At 46.2% G+C, this 15,430-nt stretch overlaps 1 protein-coding gene across 2 annotated transcripts in view; it reads left to right on the top strand.

The window, feature by feature from the left end:
- LCP2 (lymphocyte cytosolic protein 2) overlaps positions 1-15,430 on the top strand; it is a 326,171-nt gene that overhangs the window by 230,944 nt on the left and 79,797 nt on the right. For both annotated transcript variants that reach the window (XM_029583581.1, XM_029583580.1), the window contains exon 13: positions 5,203-5,289. In XM_029583581.1, the coding sequence (XP_029439441.1) occupies positions 5,203-5,289 (87 nt within the window). The remainder of the gene's footprint in view (positions 1-5,202; positions 5,290-15,430) is intronic.

The raw sequence follows: 15,430 nt of genomic DNA, 5'->3' as shown, positions 1-15,430 counted from the left end.
GGAGAGACAGCATGTGATTGTAAGAGGAAAAGAAAGTGTGATTGCATGTGGGAGTGAGCTTGTGATATGTGGGAGAGCGTGTGATTGCATGTGGGAGAGAGCAAGCATTGTGTGTGGATGATTGTATACAGGGAGATAGTGCGAAAGAGCATGTGTGTGGTTTGAAGAGAGAAAGCATGCATGTGTGATTGCATATGGGAGTGTGATTGCATGTGGGAGAGAGAGAGAGTGTGTGTGTGTGATTGATTGCATGTGGGAGAGAGCAAGCATTGTGTGTGGATGATTGTATACAGGGAGATGTGGGAGAGAGAAAGCATGCATGTGTGATTGCATATGGGAGTGTGATTGCATGTGGAAGAGAGAGAGAGTGTGTGTGTGTGTGTGTGTGTGTGATTGATTGCATGTGGGAGAGAGCAAGCATTGTGTGTGGATGATTGTATACAGGGAGATAGTGCGAAAGAGCATGTGTGTGGTTTGAAGAGTGTATGTATGTGTGAGAGAGAGAGGAGAAAGCTTGAGTGTACCCTCCCCCACCTCAACTAAATTATGACAGTCTCAGGATGACTGGAAATCAAAAGTTCTCAGGTATGGAGAAGAGGAATTTTTTTTAATCCTTATGTTTTAAGTATTGGGTGTTATTGATATTTGCTGTTTAGAATTATTTTATTGGTGTTTGGAAAATTTTAAAAAATGTGTATGTTTTTAATTACTAACTATTCAATTTGTTAGTTTTGAAATATTTATTCTTTCTATTGGCATGGTTTTACTATTATGATTTATGTTTTATATTTCTTAATTTGTTGTTTGATGTTTTATGAGGCATGTTAATGTTCCTGTTTTTCCACTGTTACGCTGCATACAGAGTTTGGCTTGTTGCAGTTTCCAGTTCAGGTTTTGTCTGCATGTTTCTATTTATACTTTTTTCTGGTCACTTTATTCTGTATTTGGTGAGGTTCTGTGTGTGTGTCTGAAGTGAGTTATTTTGCTAGCTAGCATGTAGTTTCTGCTTAAAGATCTATAGCAGCCTGGCCTATTCTATTTCCCTAATAAGTGGTATTTGGTGTGGAGGGGGATAGATTAGAGATATTTTTCTCTTCTTTTAAAATTTTGTTTTTACATGAAGAAAAACATATCAATTTCTATCATATTTTTACATAACGAATATTTTAACTGAAAATGAATGTCAATTAAAATTAATATTCGAGTTGTGTGCAAGGAGTCTGGCAGATCAGGGTCCGACTGGCTTGAAGCACACAAGACCAGTTACCTACCCCCAATTTAAATCTTGACACACCACATCATACAGACTGCCACTCTGTGGGAGCAAACCCACAACAGATCATTAACTCAATCTACGGAGTTCATCACTCTGCTGACTACTCCCCTCTGGGGAAGCAGATCCATATCAGACTGCTAACTCCACCTCCCTGGCAGGGTGATCTACATCAGATTGCCAGCTCCTCCCCTCTGGGGGAGCTGATCAATAATAGATTACTAGCTCTGCCCCTCTTGGCGGGGTGAGTGCTAACAGATTGCTAACTCCTTAGCAGATATATAACAGCCAGCACCATATTAAAGTAGGCTTCTTTAAGCTTTGTATGCTGCGTGGCCTCAAACCTTTGCTGGGATAAACTGAGTTTTGATCAATCATTAGGCATTTATTCTACCATTACTTGACTACTGTAACTCTATGTTCAGTGAACTAGCATATGCTTTACAGGTTCAATATTCAAAGTAAAAGAGATAAGTAAATTAACTGGATAAGACTTATCTGACTAACTTAGGATATTCAACGGCACAGCTATGCTGCTGAATATCCCTGAATAAGTCACTGATTAGGTAGATAAGTCTTATCTGACTAACCTTAGACCTACTGTTGAACTAACATAGCCGGATAATTTTTAATATCACTATTTAATTGGCTGTGTTAGCAGGATTAATAGCTCCTTCTCATTGTGCCCATATTTTTCCGACAACTTTACCAGGTAAGTAGTTATCTGGACAGCCAGATATTCAGCCACTTCCACTTAGTCAGATCTGTTGAAACGTATCTGGCTAAGTGGCTGATTTCAGGGTGTGGCATTCATAGTCGCATCACAACTGTTCTCGTGGATTTGTATTGGCTTCCAGTTACTTGGTAGGTCAAGTATAAAATGGCATTACTGGTCAATAAGTTATTAAGTAAGAACTCTCTACTGTGAGCCATTTCTATATTCCACCTTCTTTGCATTCCTTTCAGAGAGGCCTCTTGGTTCCTTCAATACATATGGCATGCCTGGCAGAGACTCGAGAATGGGCTTTCTTGGTGGCTGCGCCAGTTTTCTGGACCACACTTCCTGAGAGCCTTTGACGTACATCATGTACGAAAACCTTTAAATCTCTACTCAAGTCATATCTTTTTCAGCAGGTGTTTTTGTAAGGTTGATAAGGATCTTTTTTCGGAGTTCTGCTTTTCAGCCTGTGTCAGCAATCCCTGGTCATAACTATGGCAATTTTAGTAGTTTGTATGTCATCTAGAGACTGACACCAGGTGACAAATAACCAAATAAATAAAAAAATGATTGCCTAGACTTAGATTGTTAGCACTATGTGCTTTCATGTAGTGCTTGTGGACGATTGTAGAACCAGAAGAAAACAGCAAAAGTCTGCAAGTCAGTTTGCAATAGTACATCTTTTGCTCAAGGATTTAATTTCTGGTAGTATTTGGAATGGAAATATTTCTACAGAAATATGCAAGCAAAAACTTGAATAAAAAGCACTGTGGGCATTTTGCATAATCATCATATTTATCTCTTTCAGGGAGTTTTCTGCAGAAGTTTATGATTGCTGATTTTTTTCTGTGTCATTTTTTTCCCTTCCTAAATTAAATCCTGGTCAAATTATATGCCATTTTAACATTATGCCAGCAAATCGACTTGCAAGCTATTTGCACTTTTTTGCCCTACTTTTGCCTGATCCTTAAATTTGGCCTTTTAGAAGAAACGATGGCCTTGAGATGGCCCCAAATGGTCCATTAGTATGAACATACAATAGTCAATTTTTTTGAGAGAACCCTTTGGGGCAGATTTTATAAATCTGCGCACCAGGCGCGAACAAGAATTCGCGGGATTTCAATAGATACGCGCGTAGCCGCGGGTATCCATTAAAATCCGGGGTCAGCGCGCGCAAGGCTGCCCAAAATCGGCAGCCTGCGCGCGCTGAGCCGCGCAGCCTGCCTCCGTTCCCTCCGAGGCCGCTCCGAAATCGGAGCGGCCTCGGAGGGAACTTTCCTTCCACCTCCCGCACCTTCCCTTCCCTTCCCCTACCTAACCCACCCCCCCACCTTTGTCAGCAAAGTTACGCCTGCTGGAAGCAGGCGTAACTTTGCGTGCGCCGGGCCGGCTGCCATGCTCCATGTTCCGGTCCGGGGGCTGGTCCGGAGGCCGCGGCCACGCTCCCGGAATGCCCCCGGGCCCAAACCACGCCCACGGCGCCGCCCCCGAAACGCTGCGTCACTCGCAACACGCTCCCGAAACGCCCCCCGACGCGCGTGCTGCCGAGCCTATGCAAAATAGGCTCGGCGCGCGCAGGAAGGGTTTGGGGTAGGTTTTCGGGGGGGGGGGGGGGGTACGCGCATATCTTACGCACGTACCCATTTGAAAATCTACACCTTTGTGTTTTATTTTCCCCAAACATTCATATCGAAGAAGTTCCCAAGAGTGACCACTTTTTGATCACCATGGAAATATATTTCAGTCCTTTAATTTTTTATTTATTTTTACAAAGGCTCTACTAAAGTGAAGACTAAGCACAGTCATTTGAAAACTATTTGGCTATCCCAACATTGATGACTCTAATTCTCTGTCATGATGCATTACAATCTGCTATTCATAATTCCTCTTAAGACACTGACTCAGAAGAGGGGCCACTTTCATGCCATGGTTTACACATGAGCTTAGGACAGTCAAAGCCTGGCTTTGCCAGGCCAAGTGACACTGATGCTCAAATTAGGCCGGATTTTAAAAGGGTTATGCGCGTAAATCCGGAGGAGATGTGATGTTGAGAAACTGAAAAACCTGTTACCGAAAGTTAGAAGACTTACAACTTGAAGATTCTGAAGCTGCAATAAAACACTAGACACATATATATCAGAAAGTTTTGGAGATTTTAGCTCCATTAAAACAATAACAATTAATACCAATAAGTTTGGGAGTGTATGGGCGCAAAATTAGCCTGTAAGAGTACTCCATGTTCAAAATTTGGCAGTTAGAATCCTGACTGGACGTGTCGCTATGATTATATTTCTCATAGAAACATAGAAATGATGGCAGAAAAGAACCAATGGTCCAACCAGTCTACCCAGCAAGCTTCCTATGGTAGTATCTGCCACGTCATGCATCAGTCAATTTTGTTTAATGTATCAGTCAATTTTGCTTAATGTGCTTTGCTTATGGACTTGGCCATAGAAGCAGTCCTGTGTTTTTCTGTAACCATCTGTACATCAATACCCCAGACTGTAAAAATGTCACGGCTTGTATTGGTTGTCTCTGAATCCAAATTCTTCTTTCCTTCCACTCCCATCCTCCGTCTCCTTCAAAGCAGAGAGTGATGTTGCAGTTCCATCAAAAGCATCAAGGCTTATTGGTTAAGGGTAGTAAACTCTGCACCAGCAAGATACCCCCATGCATGCTTTCTTCATTTCCTATTCTTTATGCTCTCCATTGGTTAACAGTTGAATTCAGAATCACTTTAAAGGTTTTATCACGTTCATAAAATAGTGAATACTGAAACTCCTCAATGTATCAGCTGTCTTTTAAGAATTTATAGATCAAAGAGAAATTTAAGGTAATCGTGGAAATGTCAGCTTGATGTTCCATAAATACGCAAGGTCAGACTTGCTGACTCCAGAGAGATGATGTTCTCAGTAGCAGATGCATGGATAGTCTTACAGAATCTCTTCATAAAGAGATATGCTTCAAAACATTTAAAAAGAAACTGAACATATTTGTTTGAGAGAGCCTTTCCTGCTTGAAAAGTATGGGTGACTCTCTGAATGCATTTTGGTAAATTATAGGCACAGTTGTGTTTTCTGTGATCATTTTCATATACTATTTTTATGAATGTTTTATTGTAAACTGCATTGAATTTTATCATAATGCAGTATATAATTTTAAAATAAATAAATAAGGTATAACTTGCTTTCAACTATCTTTATTCTTTTAGACCACCTATGGACCATTCAACAAGAATCCAAAGACCTCCACCCCCAACTGAAAGAATTAATGCAGTTGCAGAGAGGAAGCCAACCAGGTAAAATTACTGTAAGGCGCAATCAATGTCATAAGCAGAGTTTCCAGGTGACCTATTTCAAGCTAGGAGCTCTTAGGCTAGCACTGCATTTATGACAACTCTTTTCTGATGCATTCTGGTATCTGCAATTCTGATTTCAAATGGTAGATGCAGGGACTATAAATGTTGTTTATTTATTTTATTTAAAAACCTTTCTATACCATCGCTAAGATATATACCATCGCAACGGTTTACAAATAGGTACATAGACTAAGGTAAGTAAATGTAGGATATCGTACATTCTAACAGGTGCCAATAAAGTTCGGTTACAATTTCATAAATAAAATCATTGGGGCGGATTTTAAAAGGAGCGCGAATAGCCTACTTTTGTTTGCGCTCCAGGCGCAAACAAAAGTACGCTGGATTTTAGTAGATACGCGCGGAGCCGCGCGTATCTGCTAAAAACCTGGTCGGCGCGCGCAAGGCTATGGATTTTGTATAGCCGGCGCGCGCCGAGCCGCACAGCCTACCCCCGTTCCCTCCAAGGAACGGGGGTAGGCTGCCCTCCCCTCACCTTCCCCTCCCTTCCCCTACCTAACCCACCCGCCCGGCCCTGTCTAAACCCCCCGGTTACCTTTGTCGGGGGGGGGGGGTTTAGAGGCGTAAATCCCCGCGCGTCAGCGGGCCTCCTGCGCGCCGGGACGCGACCTGGGGGCGGGTCCGGAGGGCGCGGCCACGCCCCTGGGCCGCCCCGGGCCGTAGCCACGCCCCCGGGCCCGCCCCGGAACGCTCCCGACACGCCCCGAAAACGCTGCGCGGTTCAGGCCCGCCCCCCAACACGCCCCCTCCGAAAACCCCACTCGCGTAAATCCGCCCAGTTTTGGGCGGATTTACGCGAGCAGGGCTCTGAAAATCCGCCCCATTATTTGAGTAATGTTGGTCAAGTCCAGGTATATTATTGAGTTACTATCGCTTTGAAATATTACTTCTTAAATGTAGGATTGAGTAAATTTATTCTCATCTGCATTACCCTGTACTTTCATTCTCTACCCTCCACACTGTTTAGTGAAGGCTTTTTTAAAGAGCCATGTTTTTAGATTTTTCTTAAAAGTTTTGAGATTATTCTGTAATCTGAGATCGGGGGGCATCGTGTTCCATAGTATGGGCCCAGCCAATGATAAAGCCCTTTCTCTCACTTGGGTTAATTTTGCTGACTTTACTGAAGGGATTGTTAGTAGTGCTTTGTTTGCTGAGCGGAGGTTTCTTTGTGGAATGTGTACTCGTAAGGCTGTGTTTAGCCAGTCTGCTTCTTTATCATATATTAGTTTGTGTATGGTGCATAAGGCTTTGTATTTTATCCTGTATTCGATGGGTAACCAATGTAAGTCTGCTAGAGTTTCGGTTATATGGTCCCTCCTCTTTTTTCCCGTTAGTATTCTGGCTGCAGTATTTTGAAGTATCTGGAGTGGTCTTATCGATGTGCTTGGGAGTCCTAGTAAGAGTGCATTGCAGTAGTCAGTGCTGGAAAAGATAAGTGTTTGTAATACTGTTCTGAAGTGGGCAGGTGTGAGTAATGGTTTCAATCTTCTGAGGACCATAAGTTTTGCGTAGCCTTCTCTTACTTTTATAGATGTGTTGCTTCAGGTTGATTTCTTGGTCCATTATTACTCCCAGATTCCTTACTTTTTCGGCTAGCTCAATTTTTTGGTTATTTCTTAGGGTTATCAGTGTTTGAATGATTTTAGTATGTTTTCTCTCAAGGTGAAGGAATTCAGTTTTGTCAATGTTGATAACCAGTTCCATCTGGTTTAGTAGTTTAATTATGTCTAGGTACATGTTAGCTAGACTTAATGTTTTTTCAATTGTGTCGTCTATTGATAGAATTAATTGAATGTCGTCTGCGTAAATGTAATATATTATCCCTAGGCCTGCCAGCAGATGACATAAGGGTAGCATATATATGTTAAAGAGGGTAGCAGATAGCGCCGAACCCTGAGGTACTCCTGTTTCAAGTTTAAATTTTTCTGATAATGTGTTTTTTATCTGGACTTGAAAGAACCTGTTTAGGTAGGATCTGAACCAGTTTATTTTGTCACATAATCCAATTTCTTCAAGTCTTTTTAGTAGTATTTTGTGGTTTACTGTATCAAAGGCTGCAGATAAGTAGAGCATTATAAGGATGTAATGTTTACTGTTATCAAAACCTCTTAGTATGTTGTCTGTTAGTGAGAGAAGTAATCTCAGTGCTGTAGTGTTTTCGGAAGCTGAGTTGTGAAGGGTACAGTATGTTATTATTGTCTAGGTGTTCAGCTAGCTGTTTCTGTACTGTTTTCTCTATTTTAGCTAATAATGGGAGGTTTGAGACTGGGCGGTAGTTAATGAGGATTAATGGGTCACTGTTTTTCTTTTTGATTGGCTTAATGATTGCCCCTTTTAGTGTATCTGGCATTAACCCCAACACTAACTAATATCATAAACCTATCCCTAACTGAAGGATTATTACATTGGTAATCTTTTTTTATCTCAGTTGTTGGTATTGTATCGATTTTGTGTGGAGCAGGGTTTATATTTTTTATCATTGATTCAACTTCTTGTTCTGATATTTCTATAAATGAGGACTGATCAAAAGAATACTTTTGATCAGGGTCACTTGGCAGCTCTTCATAAGTCTCCAATTAACTGTAATTATACTAAAAGGGACCCATGAGTCATTGGGCTCCTGGGGAATAGGATAAGTAGAGTTACTTACCTGTAACAAGTGTTCTCTGAGGACAACAGGATGGCACATGCAATGGAGCCTGGCCTGGAACTTTTATTTCAAGTTTTTAGAACTTTGACCTTGCCTCACTGAGCATGCCCAGCATGCCAACATACAGGCATCTACGCGGAGACCCTTCAGTCTTATACCTTAACATTTAGAACTGGAAATCCACTCCAAGTGAAGGCAGGTGAGTTTTGTGAAGACTGCCACAAGAGCAGAATTCCTAGCTACAGATTGCCCCAAATGAAGAAGGACAACAAATATTTTTGTTTGCAATAGGCCATTTTTCTTATCTATGAGAGGCAGCCTGGAACATAAACAGGCCCTAGGAGGGAGTGGAATTGGATTAACCTCAAACAAATTCCGCAGACAGAGTGGCCAAACTTACTGTTGCATCTACCATTCCTACCAAAACAATAGTGAGATGTGAATATGTGGCGAAAACTCCATGTCATAGCTTTGAAGATCTCCTCTTCAGGGAATGAACAAAGGTGAGTCACCAAAACTAATATGGCTCAGCAGAGTGAGGCTTGACATGATCCATCAAATTCAGACCCGCCTGTGCATAACTGAAGGAAATGCAATCTGCTAGCCAATAGGGTAAAGCCTTTTGGCAACAGTGGGGACGCCGAGACACAGTCCGGTAGATTCACAGCGCTGAGCCAGGTCTTTGAGTAAAAATACTGGAGCAAGATCCTTAATGTAGAAGTGCCGTGGGAGTCCCAAGGAGCAGAGGGCACTGCGGTAGGGACTTAAAAGTAGAGACACTGAGCCAGTCCCTGAGGAGCGGGAAGCGCCAAGAGAGAGTCCAGGTGATGTAGCACAGAGCCATGCCCGAGGAGCGGGAAGCGCAGAGAGAAAGTCCAGATAAAGTAGCTCTGAGCCAGGCCGCGAGGAACAGGAAGCGCTGAGATCCAAAGAGCAGGAACAACAGGTCTGTAGGAAAGAAACTGACACCAAAAGGAGCCATGGAACTCGTTGCCGTCGGTTAGTGGTGGCTGGAGGTAAGGCTTAAATATCCCGGGCCAGTGATGTCATCCGCAGGGGACGATCCTGAAGTTCCTGCCATTGGCCCTTTAAAGGGTGGACGCGTGCGCGCGCCTAGGGAGACCCAGGGTTGAAATGCTGATCAGCGGCGTCCCAGCCGCCACATGGAGCACCGAGAGTCAGAAAGAATGCGGCGGCAGCGACTGGCCACTGCCACAAGAGCACTGGGGGTAGTGAGCCAAGAATGACATGACGTGAGTTGAGCCTGCCGGGGACGGCCACGGCCGGCAGCCATAACAGTACCCCCCCTTAAGCCCCCCTCCCGGGGTTTCGGTTTCAATGGATGGGTGGCAAGGAATTGCTTGATGAGGGTTTTATCAAGAATATTGGTGGCTGGTTCCCAACTATTCTTTTCCAGTCTGAAACCCTCCCAAGATAGAAGGTACTCCTATTTCTTCCCACAACTTCGCACATCAAGGACTTCTCGCACTTGGTATACCACATCAGCTTCGGAAGACAGTGGTTGTGGCTCGAGCGACTCCTTGGAGAATCCGGATAATGCCAAGGGTTTTAGCAAAGATACATGGAAGGTGTTGTGGATCATGAGGGAAGGTGGAAGCAGGAGCTTGCAAATGAGCCCAACCGTCAGAGCACCGGGAAGGGGGCTGATGTATTTGGATGTGAAACGTGAAGATGGGAGCTTGAGATGGATAAATCAGGTGCTAAGCCACACCTTGTCGCCCGGTTTGAACTGGGGACCCATACGGTGATGGGCATCGAAGAACTTCTTGGCCCTTTGGGCTGCTTTATGTCGTAACTGCTGAGTACTGTTCCAGAGCTGATTTAACTCTTGAGCGGAAGACTGGGCCACTGGGGAAGGAACGGGCAATGATAATGGTACATGGAGGAAGAGGCTGACGTCCATAGACTACTTGGAAGGGTAAAGAGCCAGTAGATGATGAGGGATGAGAATTTAATGCGAACTCCGCCCAGGGCAGAAGGTCTGCCCAGTCATTCTGCTGGAGGTTGACATAGGCACGTAGAAACTGCTTGAGAGTCCTATTGGTTCTCTCCGCTTGGCCATTAGTCTGGGGATGATAAGTGGAGGTGAAATACAGAGAGATGTTGAATTTCCTACAGAGGAACCTCCAAAAAAAGGGCTGTAAACTGAACTCCACAGAGAGACAGGATGTGTTTAGGAAGGCCATGGAGCCGGAACACATAGCAGATGAATAGCTGAGTGAGTTGTGGGGCTGATGGAAGGCCAGGCATAGCAACAAAGTGGGTCATTTTTGAAAAGCAGTCCACAATGATCCAGATGGTGTTGTTGCTGCTAGAAGGTGGAAGATCGACAATAAAGTCTGTTGCAATGTGGGTCCATGGCTCGTTAGGGATTGTTAGAGGTTGTAAGAGACCCCATGGACGTCCCACCAGAGGTTTGTGGTGAGCGCAAGTAGGACAAGATTCCACGTAGGCCTGTGCATCCTTCCTCATGGTTGGCCACCAGTAAAATCGCTGGAGCGTGGCCAAGGTTCTGGACTGCCCCAGGTGCCCTTATGGTGAGGGAATCGTGGGCCCAGTGGGTTCCCAGATGTAACCGGGTAGGTGGCTGCCAGGATGACCTTAGCAGGCTCTATGATGTGCCAAGGAGGGTCCGGAACATCCTCTGGGACAAAGGACCTTGAGAGAGCATCAGCCCGGCAGTTCTTGTTGTCTGGACGGTAGCGCAGCAGAAAGTTAAATCGGGTGAAAAAGAGGGCCCAGTGAGCCTGATGGTGATTCAAACGTTGAGCCCGGGCACCACTCTTCAAAGGCTAATTTAATAGCCAGGAGCGCCTTATCTCCTATAGTGTAGTTGCATTCGGCAGGAGAAAAATGTCTAGATAAAAAGGAGCATGGATGTAATGTTTGATTGGCAGAGTACTGGCTTAAGACCGCCTCAACTCCCTCGTTGGAGGCATCAACCTCGACAATAAACGGACGTCTGGGATCAGGATGTCGAAGGCATGGTTCATGGAGGAAGGCAGTTTTGAGGTCTTGAAAAGCTGTTACGGCCTCAGGTGACTAGAGAGAGGGATTGGACACCTTGCGGGTCATGGCCGTAAGAGGTGCAGTCAGAGTGGAGTAGTGATGGATGAAAAAATGATAATTTAGCAAAGCCAAGAAATCTTTGTAGAGACCGAAGACCCGTGGGCTGAGGCTAATCCTGGATGCTTTTTAGCTTCTGAGGGTCCATTCTGAAGCCTTGGGTCGAGACGATGTATCCCAGAAAGGGTACAGTCTCCTGTTCAAAGGAACATTTTTCTAGCTTTGTGTAAAGTTGGTTTTCTCAGAGGTGCTGGAGAATGCAGGTGATGTCTTGACGGCGGCTTTGCAGATCTTTGGAAAATAGGATGTCATCGAGATACACCATGATGCATTGGTATAATATTCATTAAGTTCTAGAAGACAGCTGGGGCATTGCAAAGGCCAAATGGCATCACGAGATATTCGTAGTGGCCGTCTCTCATATTAAAAGCTGTCTTCCACTCGTCTCCTTCGCGGATACGAACCAGGTTATAGGCTACTCTGAAGTCCAGTTTGGAAAACATTTTCGCCCCTTGGAGTCTGTCGAAAAGCTCAGAAATGAGAGGAAGAGGATAACGGGGGCATTCCATAAAGTTAGCAAGTAGCACATTTAAGACTAATCGGAGAAAATTCCTTTTCACTCAACGCACAATTAAGCTCTGGAATTTGTTGCCAGAGGATGTGGGTAGTGCAGTTAGTGTAGCTGGGTTCAAAAATGATTTGGATAAGTTCTTGGAGGAGAAGTCCATTAACGGCTATTAATCAAGTTTACTTAGGGAATAGCCACTGCTATTAATTGCATCAGTAGCATGGGATCAGTAGCATGGGATCTTCTTTGTGTTTGGGTAATTGCCAGGTTCTTGTGGCCTGGTTTGGCCTCTGTTGGAAACAGGATGCTGGGCAATTTCTTATGTTCTTAATGGTCCTTCTGAGTGATCTCGTTCAAACCCCGGTAGTCGATGCAGGGACGGAGCGAACCGTCTTTCTTCTCAACAAAAAAAAAACCTGCTCCGGCAGGAGACTTAGAGGGTCAGATGAATCCTTTGGCCAGGTTCTCGCGGATGTAGTCTGACATGGCCTGCGTCTCGGTGAGGGATAGCGGGTAGATTCTGCCCCGAGGAGGCTTGGTATTAGGCAGCAGATTGATAGCGCAATCATAGGCTTGGTGCGGAGGCAGGGTATCAGCAACTTCTTGGAGAAGGCATATGCGAAGGCTGAATATTGAGGAGAAAGGCCGGGAGGTAGAAGTGAGGTATTAAGACAAAGCCGGGGCGAAACAGGCTTCAGACACTTGGAATGGCAGGAGGGCCCCCAGCAAGAGAGTTGCAGCGTGGCCCAGTCAAATTGGGGAGCGTGCTTTTGTAGCCACGGCATGCCCAAGACCACCGGGTGTATGGCTTTGTCTAACACATGAAAGGAGATAGACTCCACATGCATGGATCCAGTTCGTAGATGGAGTGGAGTCCTAACATGGGTGACCCTTCTGGGCAAGATTTCTCCGTGGATGGATGAAAGAAGCAGAGGCATCAGGGTGTGGATGGTGGGAATGCTAAGGTGTTCCGAAAGTTGCTTCAAAATAAAATTACATCCAGTTCCTGAATCCACAAGAGCCAAGGTGTGGAACTCTTGATTGTCCGCTTTTATCGAAACCAGCAGAGTTAATGGAGGAGATGGAGAAGTCAGGCCTAGGAGCAGTCCTCCTCCAAACCTAGGCCCGGGAGTTTCCCAGATGCATGGGACAGGCGGGCAATGCGTGTCCAGAATCATCGCAGTAGAGGCAGAGGCCCGACCACTGCCTTCGGCGTCGTTCTTTGGGTGAGAGCTTACCCCGACCCATTTGCATGGGCTCTTCTCCAGTCTTGTTTTGGGGAACCATGTCCACTCTAGGGGAAGGAGAGCGTCAAATGCGGTGCAAGCTCGCCGTAGACTTCTTGGAAGCATGGAGTTCTTGCGAATGCTCCTGGAGACACCGATCAGTCCGTCCAGCGACGTCATTGCAAAGGCTAAATGGCCAACTCGTCTTTAATTTGAGAATTTAATCCCTACAGAAAGATAGCTCGAAGACAGTATAGATCCCAATGTAGCTCTGAAGCCAGGGTCCGGAACTCTATGACATAGTCGGCTAAGGACCAGGTACCTTGCTGGAGGTGTAGGAGCGTGGATCCGAATGCAGAGTGTCTGCATGGGTTGTCAAAGACAGAGCGGAACAGAGCAAGAAACCCAGGCAGGTCTCGGAGGACCGGGTCCGCATGCTCCCAAAGGGGTGAGCCCAGGCCAGGGCCTTGCCAACCAGGAGAGAGAGGATATAGGTGGGCTTAGTAATCACGTCTGGGAAATAAGCTGGTTGTAGGCAGAAATGCATATTACATTGGTTTAGAAAACCCCGGCACAACTGGAGGTTCCCAGAGAAACAAGGAGGTGCCGGCAAAGGAACGGTCGGCTGTGAGACCGGCATGGGGGCCGAGGTGTTGGGTCTGGGAGATGGCGTGGTTACCACTACGGCGATCTCCAGTCGGGTACTTAAATTCTCTACTGCAGCCGCTAAAATTTCCTGGATCTTTTGCTGTTTGATGACCTTCTGTGCCAGACCAGGAATGGCCTGAAATGCCAAGGCCTCCGGGTCCATGGACGGCAATCAGTTAGGAATTGTGGACCATTGGCTGAGGTGGGGTTGTTGCTACCTAACGGTTGGGCCCCACAGGCCCCCACCGACGGGAGGCGAGGCTGGCCGGGAACAGAGGCAAGCTGGAACTTCGCCTGAACCGACCCTCATTCCCTGCAGATTGAGCCCTTGGGTGCCGGGGCCAGCAGGACTTAAGCGCACCTCTGTGTGGCTGGTCCCGGAGAGGATAGACGACTGGGTGCAGAGAGTGTCAGAGAGGTTAGGCACAGTCCAAGACAGGAGTACTCTCGAAGGGAGAAGGAGAGAGAGTCTCAAGGGGTGCATGGCCTCTGCAGATCTGCAGAGTGTATAGCAGAACCACATGGGAGTGGCCTGGAGGTGAAGAGGTGCAGGTGTGGAGACTCGAACTGTATATGCTGAATAAGGGCTAGAGCGGGGAACCCGCTGTAGCAGGTGCCAGGAGAGCAGCAGCACAGTGGTACTGCTCGAGACACGGCAACATGGTGACAGGACCTTTTGTAGAAGCGCTGGTGAGTGCCCCGAGAAGCAGAGACGCTGAGACACAGTCCAGTAGAGTCACAGCACTGAGCCAGGTCTTTGAGTAAAAGTACTGGAGCAAGATCCTTAATGTAGAAGTGCCGTGGGAGTCCCAAGGAACAGAGGGTACTATGGTAGGGACTCAAAAGTAGAGGCGCTGAGCCAGGCCCCAAGGAGCAGGAAGTGCTGAGAGTCCAGGTGACGTAGCGCTGAGCCAGGCCCCGAGGAGCGGGAAGTGCTGAGAGAAAGTCCAGGTAAAGTAGCACTGAGCCAGGCCCCGAGGGGCGGGAAGCGCTGAGAGAATGTCCAGGTGAAGCAGCGCTGAGCCAGGCCCCAAGGAGCGGGAAGCACTGAGATCCAAAGAGCAGGAACAACAGGTCCATAGGAAAGGAACTGGCACCAAAAATAACCATGGAACTTGTTGCCAAGTTGGTTAGTGGTGGCTGGATGTAAGGCTTAAATATGCTGGGCCAGTGATGTCATCAGCAGGGGACGATCATGAAGTTCCCGCCATTGGCCCTTTAAAGGGCGGACAGATGGCGCACGCAAGGCTAGGGAGGCCCAGGATCGGAACGCTGTTCGGCAGCATCCCAGCCGCCGCAACGTGAAGCACCAAGAGCCAGAAGAAACACGGCAGCAGCAACTGGCCACCACCGCAAGAGCACCGGGGGTAGTGAGCCAAGCATGACATGACGTGAGTTGAGCCTGCTGCGGGCAGCCGCGGCCGGCAGCCATAACAGGTATAGTGAAATTGAAAGGTGACAAGGAGCAATATGAGGAGACAGATGAAAAAATGGCAGAAAAAGTAATCAAATACTTCAGTTCGGTGTTCACTAAAGAAGACCCTGGAGAAGGACCGTTGCTGGTTGACAAGACTGTAGAAGGGAATGGAATAGACACAACTCCTTTTACAGAAGAGAATATATGGGAAGAATTAGGAAAACTGAAAGTAGACAAGGCCATGAGGCTGGATGAGGTACCTCTCTGGATACTACAGGAACTCAGAAATGTCTTGATGTGTCAGCTGAATGACCTGTTCAATAGATTCATGTAAACGGGAGTGGTTGTGGTCATGCTTCATAAGAATGGTAGCAGAGAGGAGGCTGGAAACTACAGGCCAGTTAGCCTCACCTCTGTGGTAGGAAAATTAATGAAGGTGCTACTGAAAGAAAGGAACTAGCTACATT

The sequence above is a fragment of the Rhinatrema bivittatum genome, chromosome 18 (genome assembly GCF_901001135.1).
Source record: "Rhinatrema bivittatum chromosome 18, aRhiBiv1.1, whole genome shotgun sequence".
Taxonomy (NCBI): domain Eukaryota; kingdom Metazoa; phylum Chordata; class Amphibia; order Gymnophiona; family Rhinatrematidae; genus Rhinatrema; species Rhinatrema bivittatum.
Note: the sequence above shows the minus strand (reverse complement) of the source record. Positions and strands in the feature narration are given on the sequence as shown.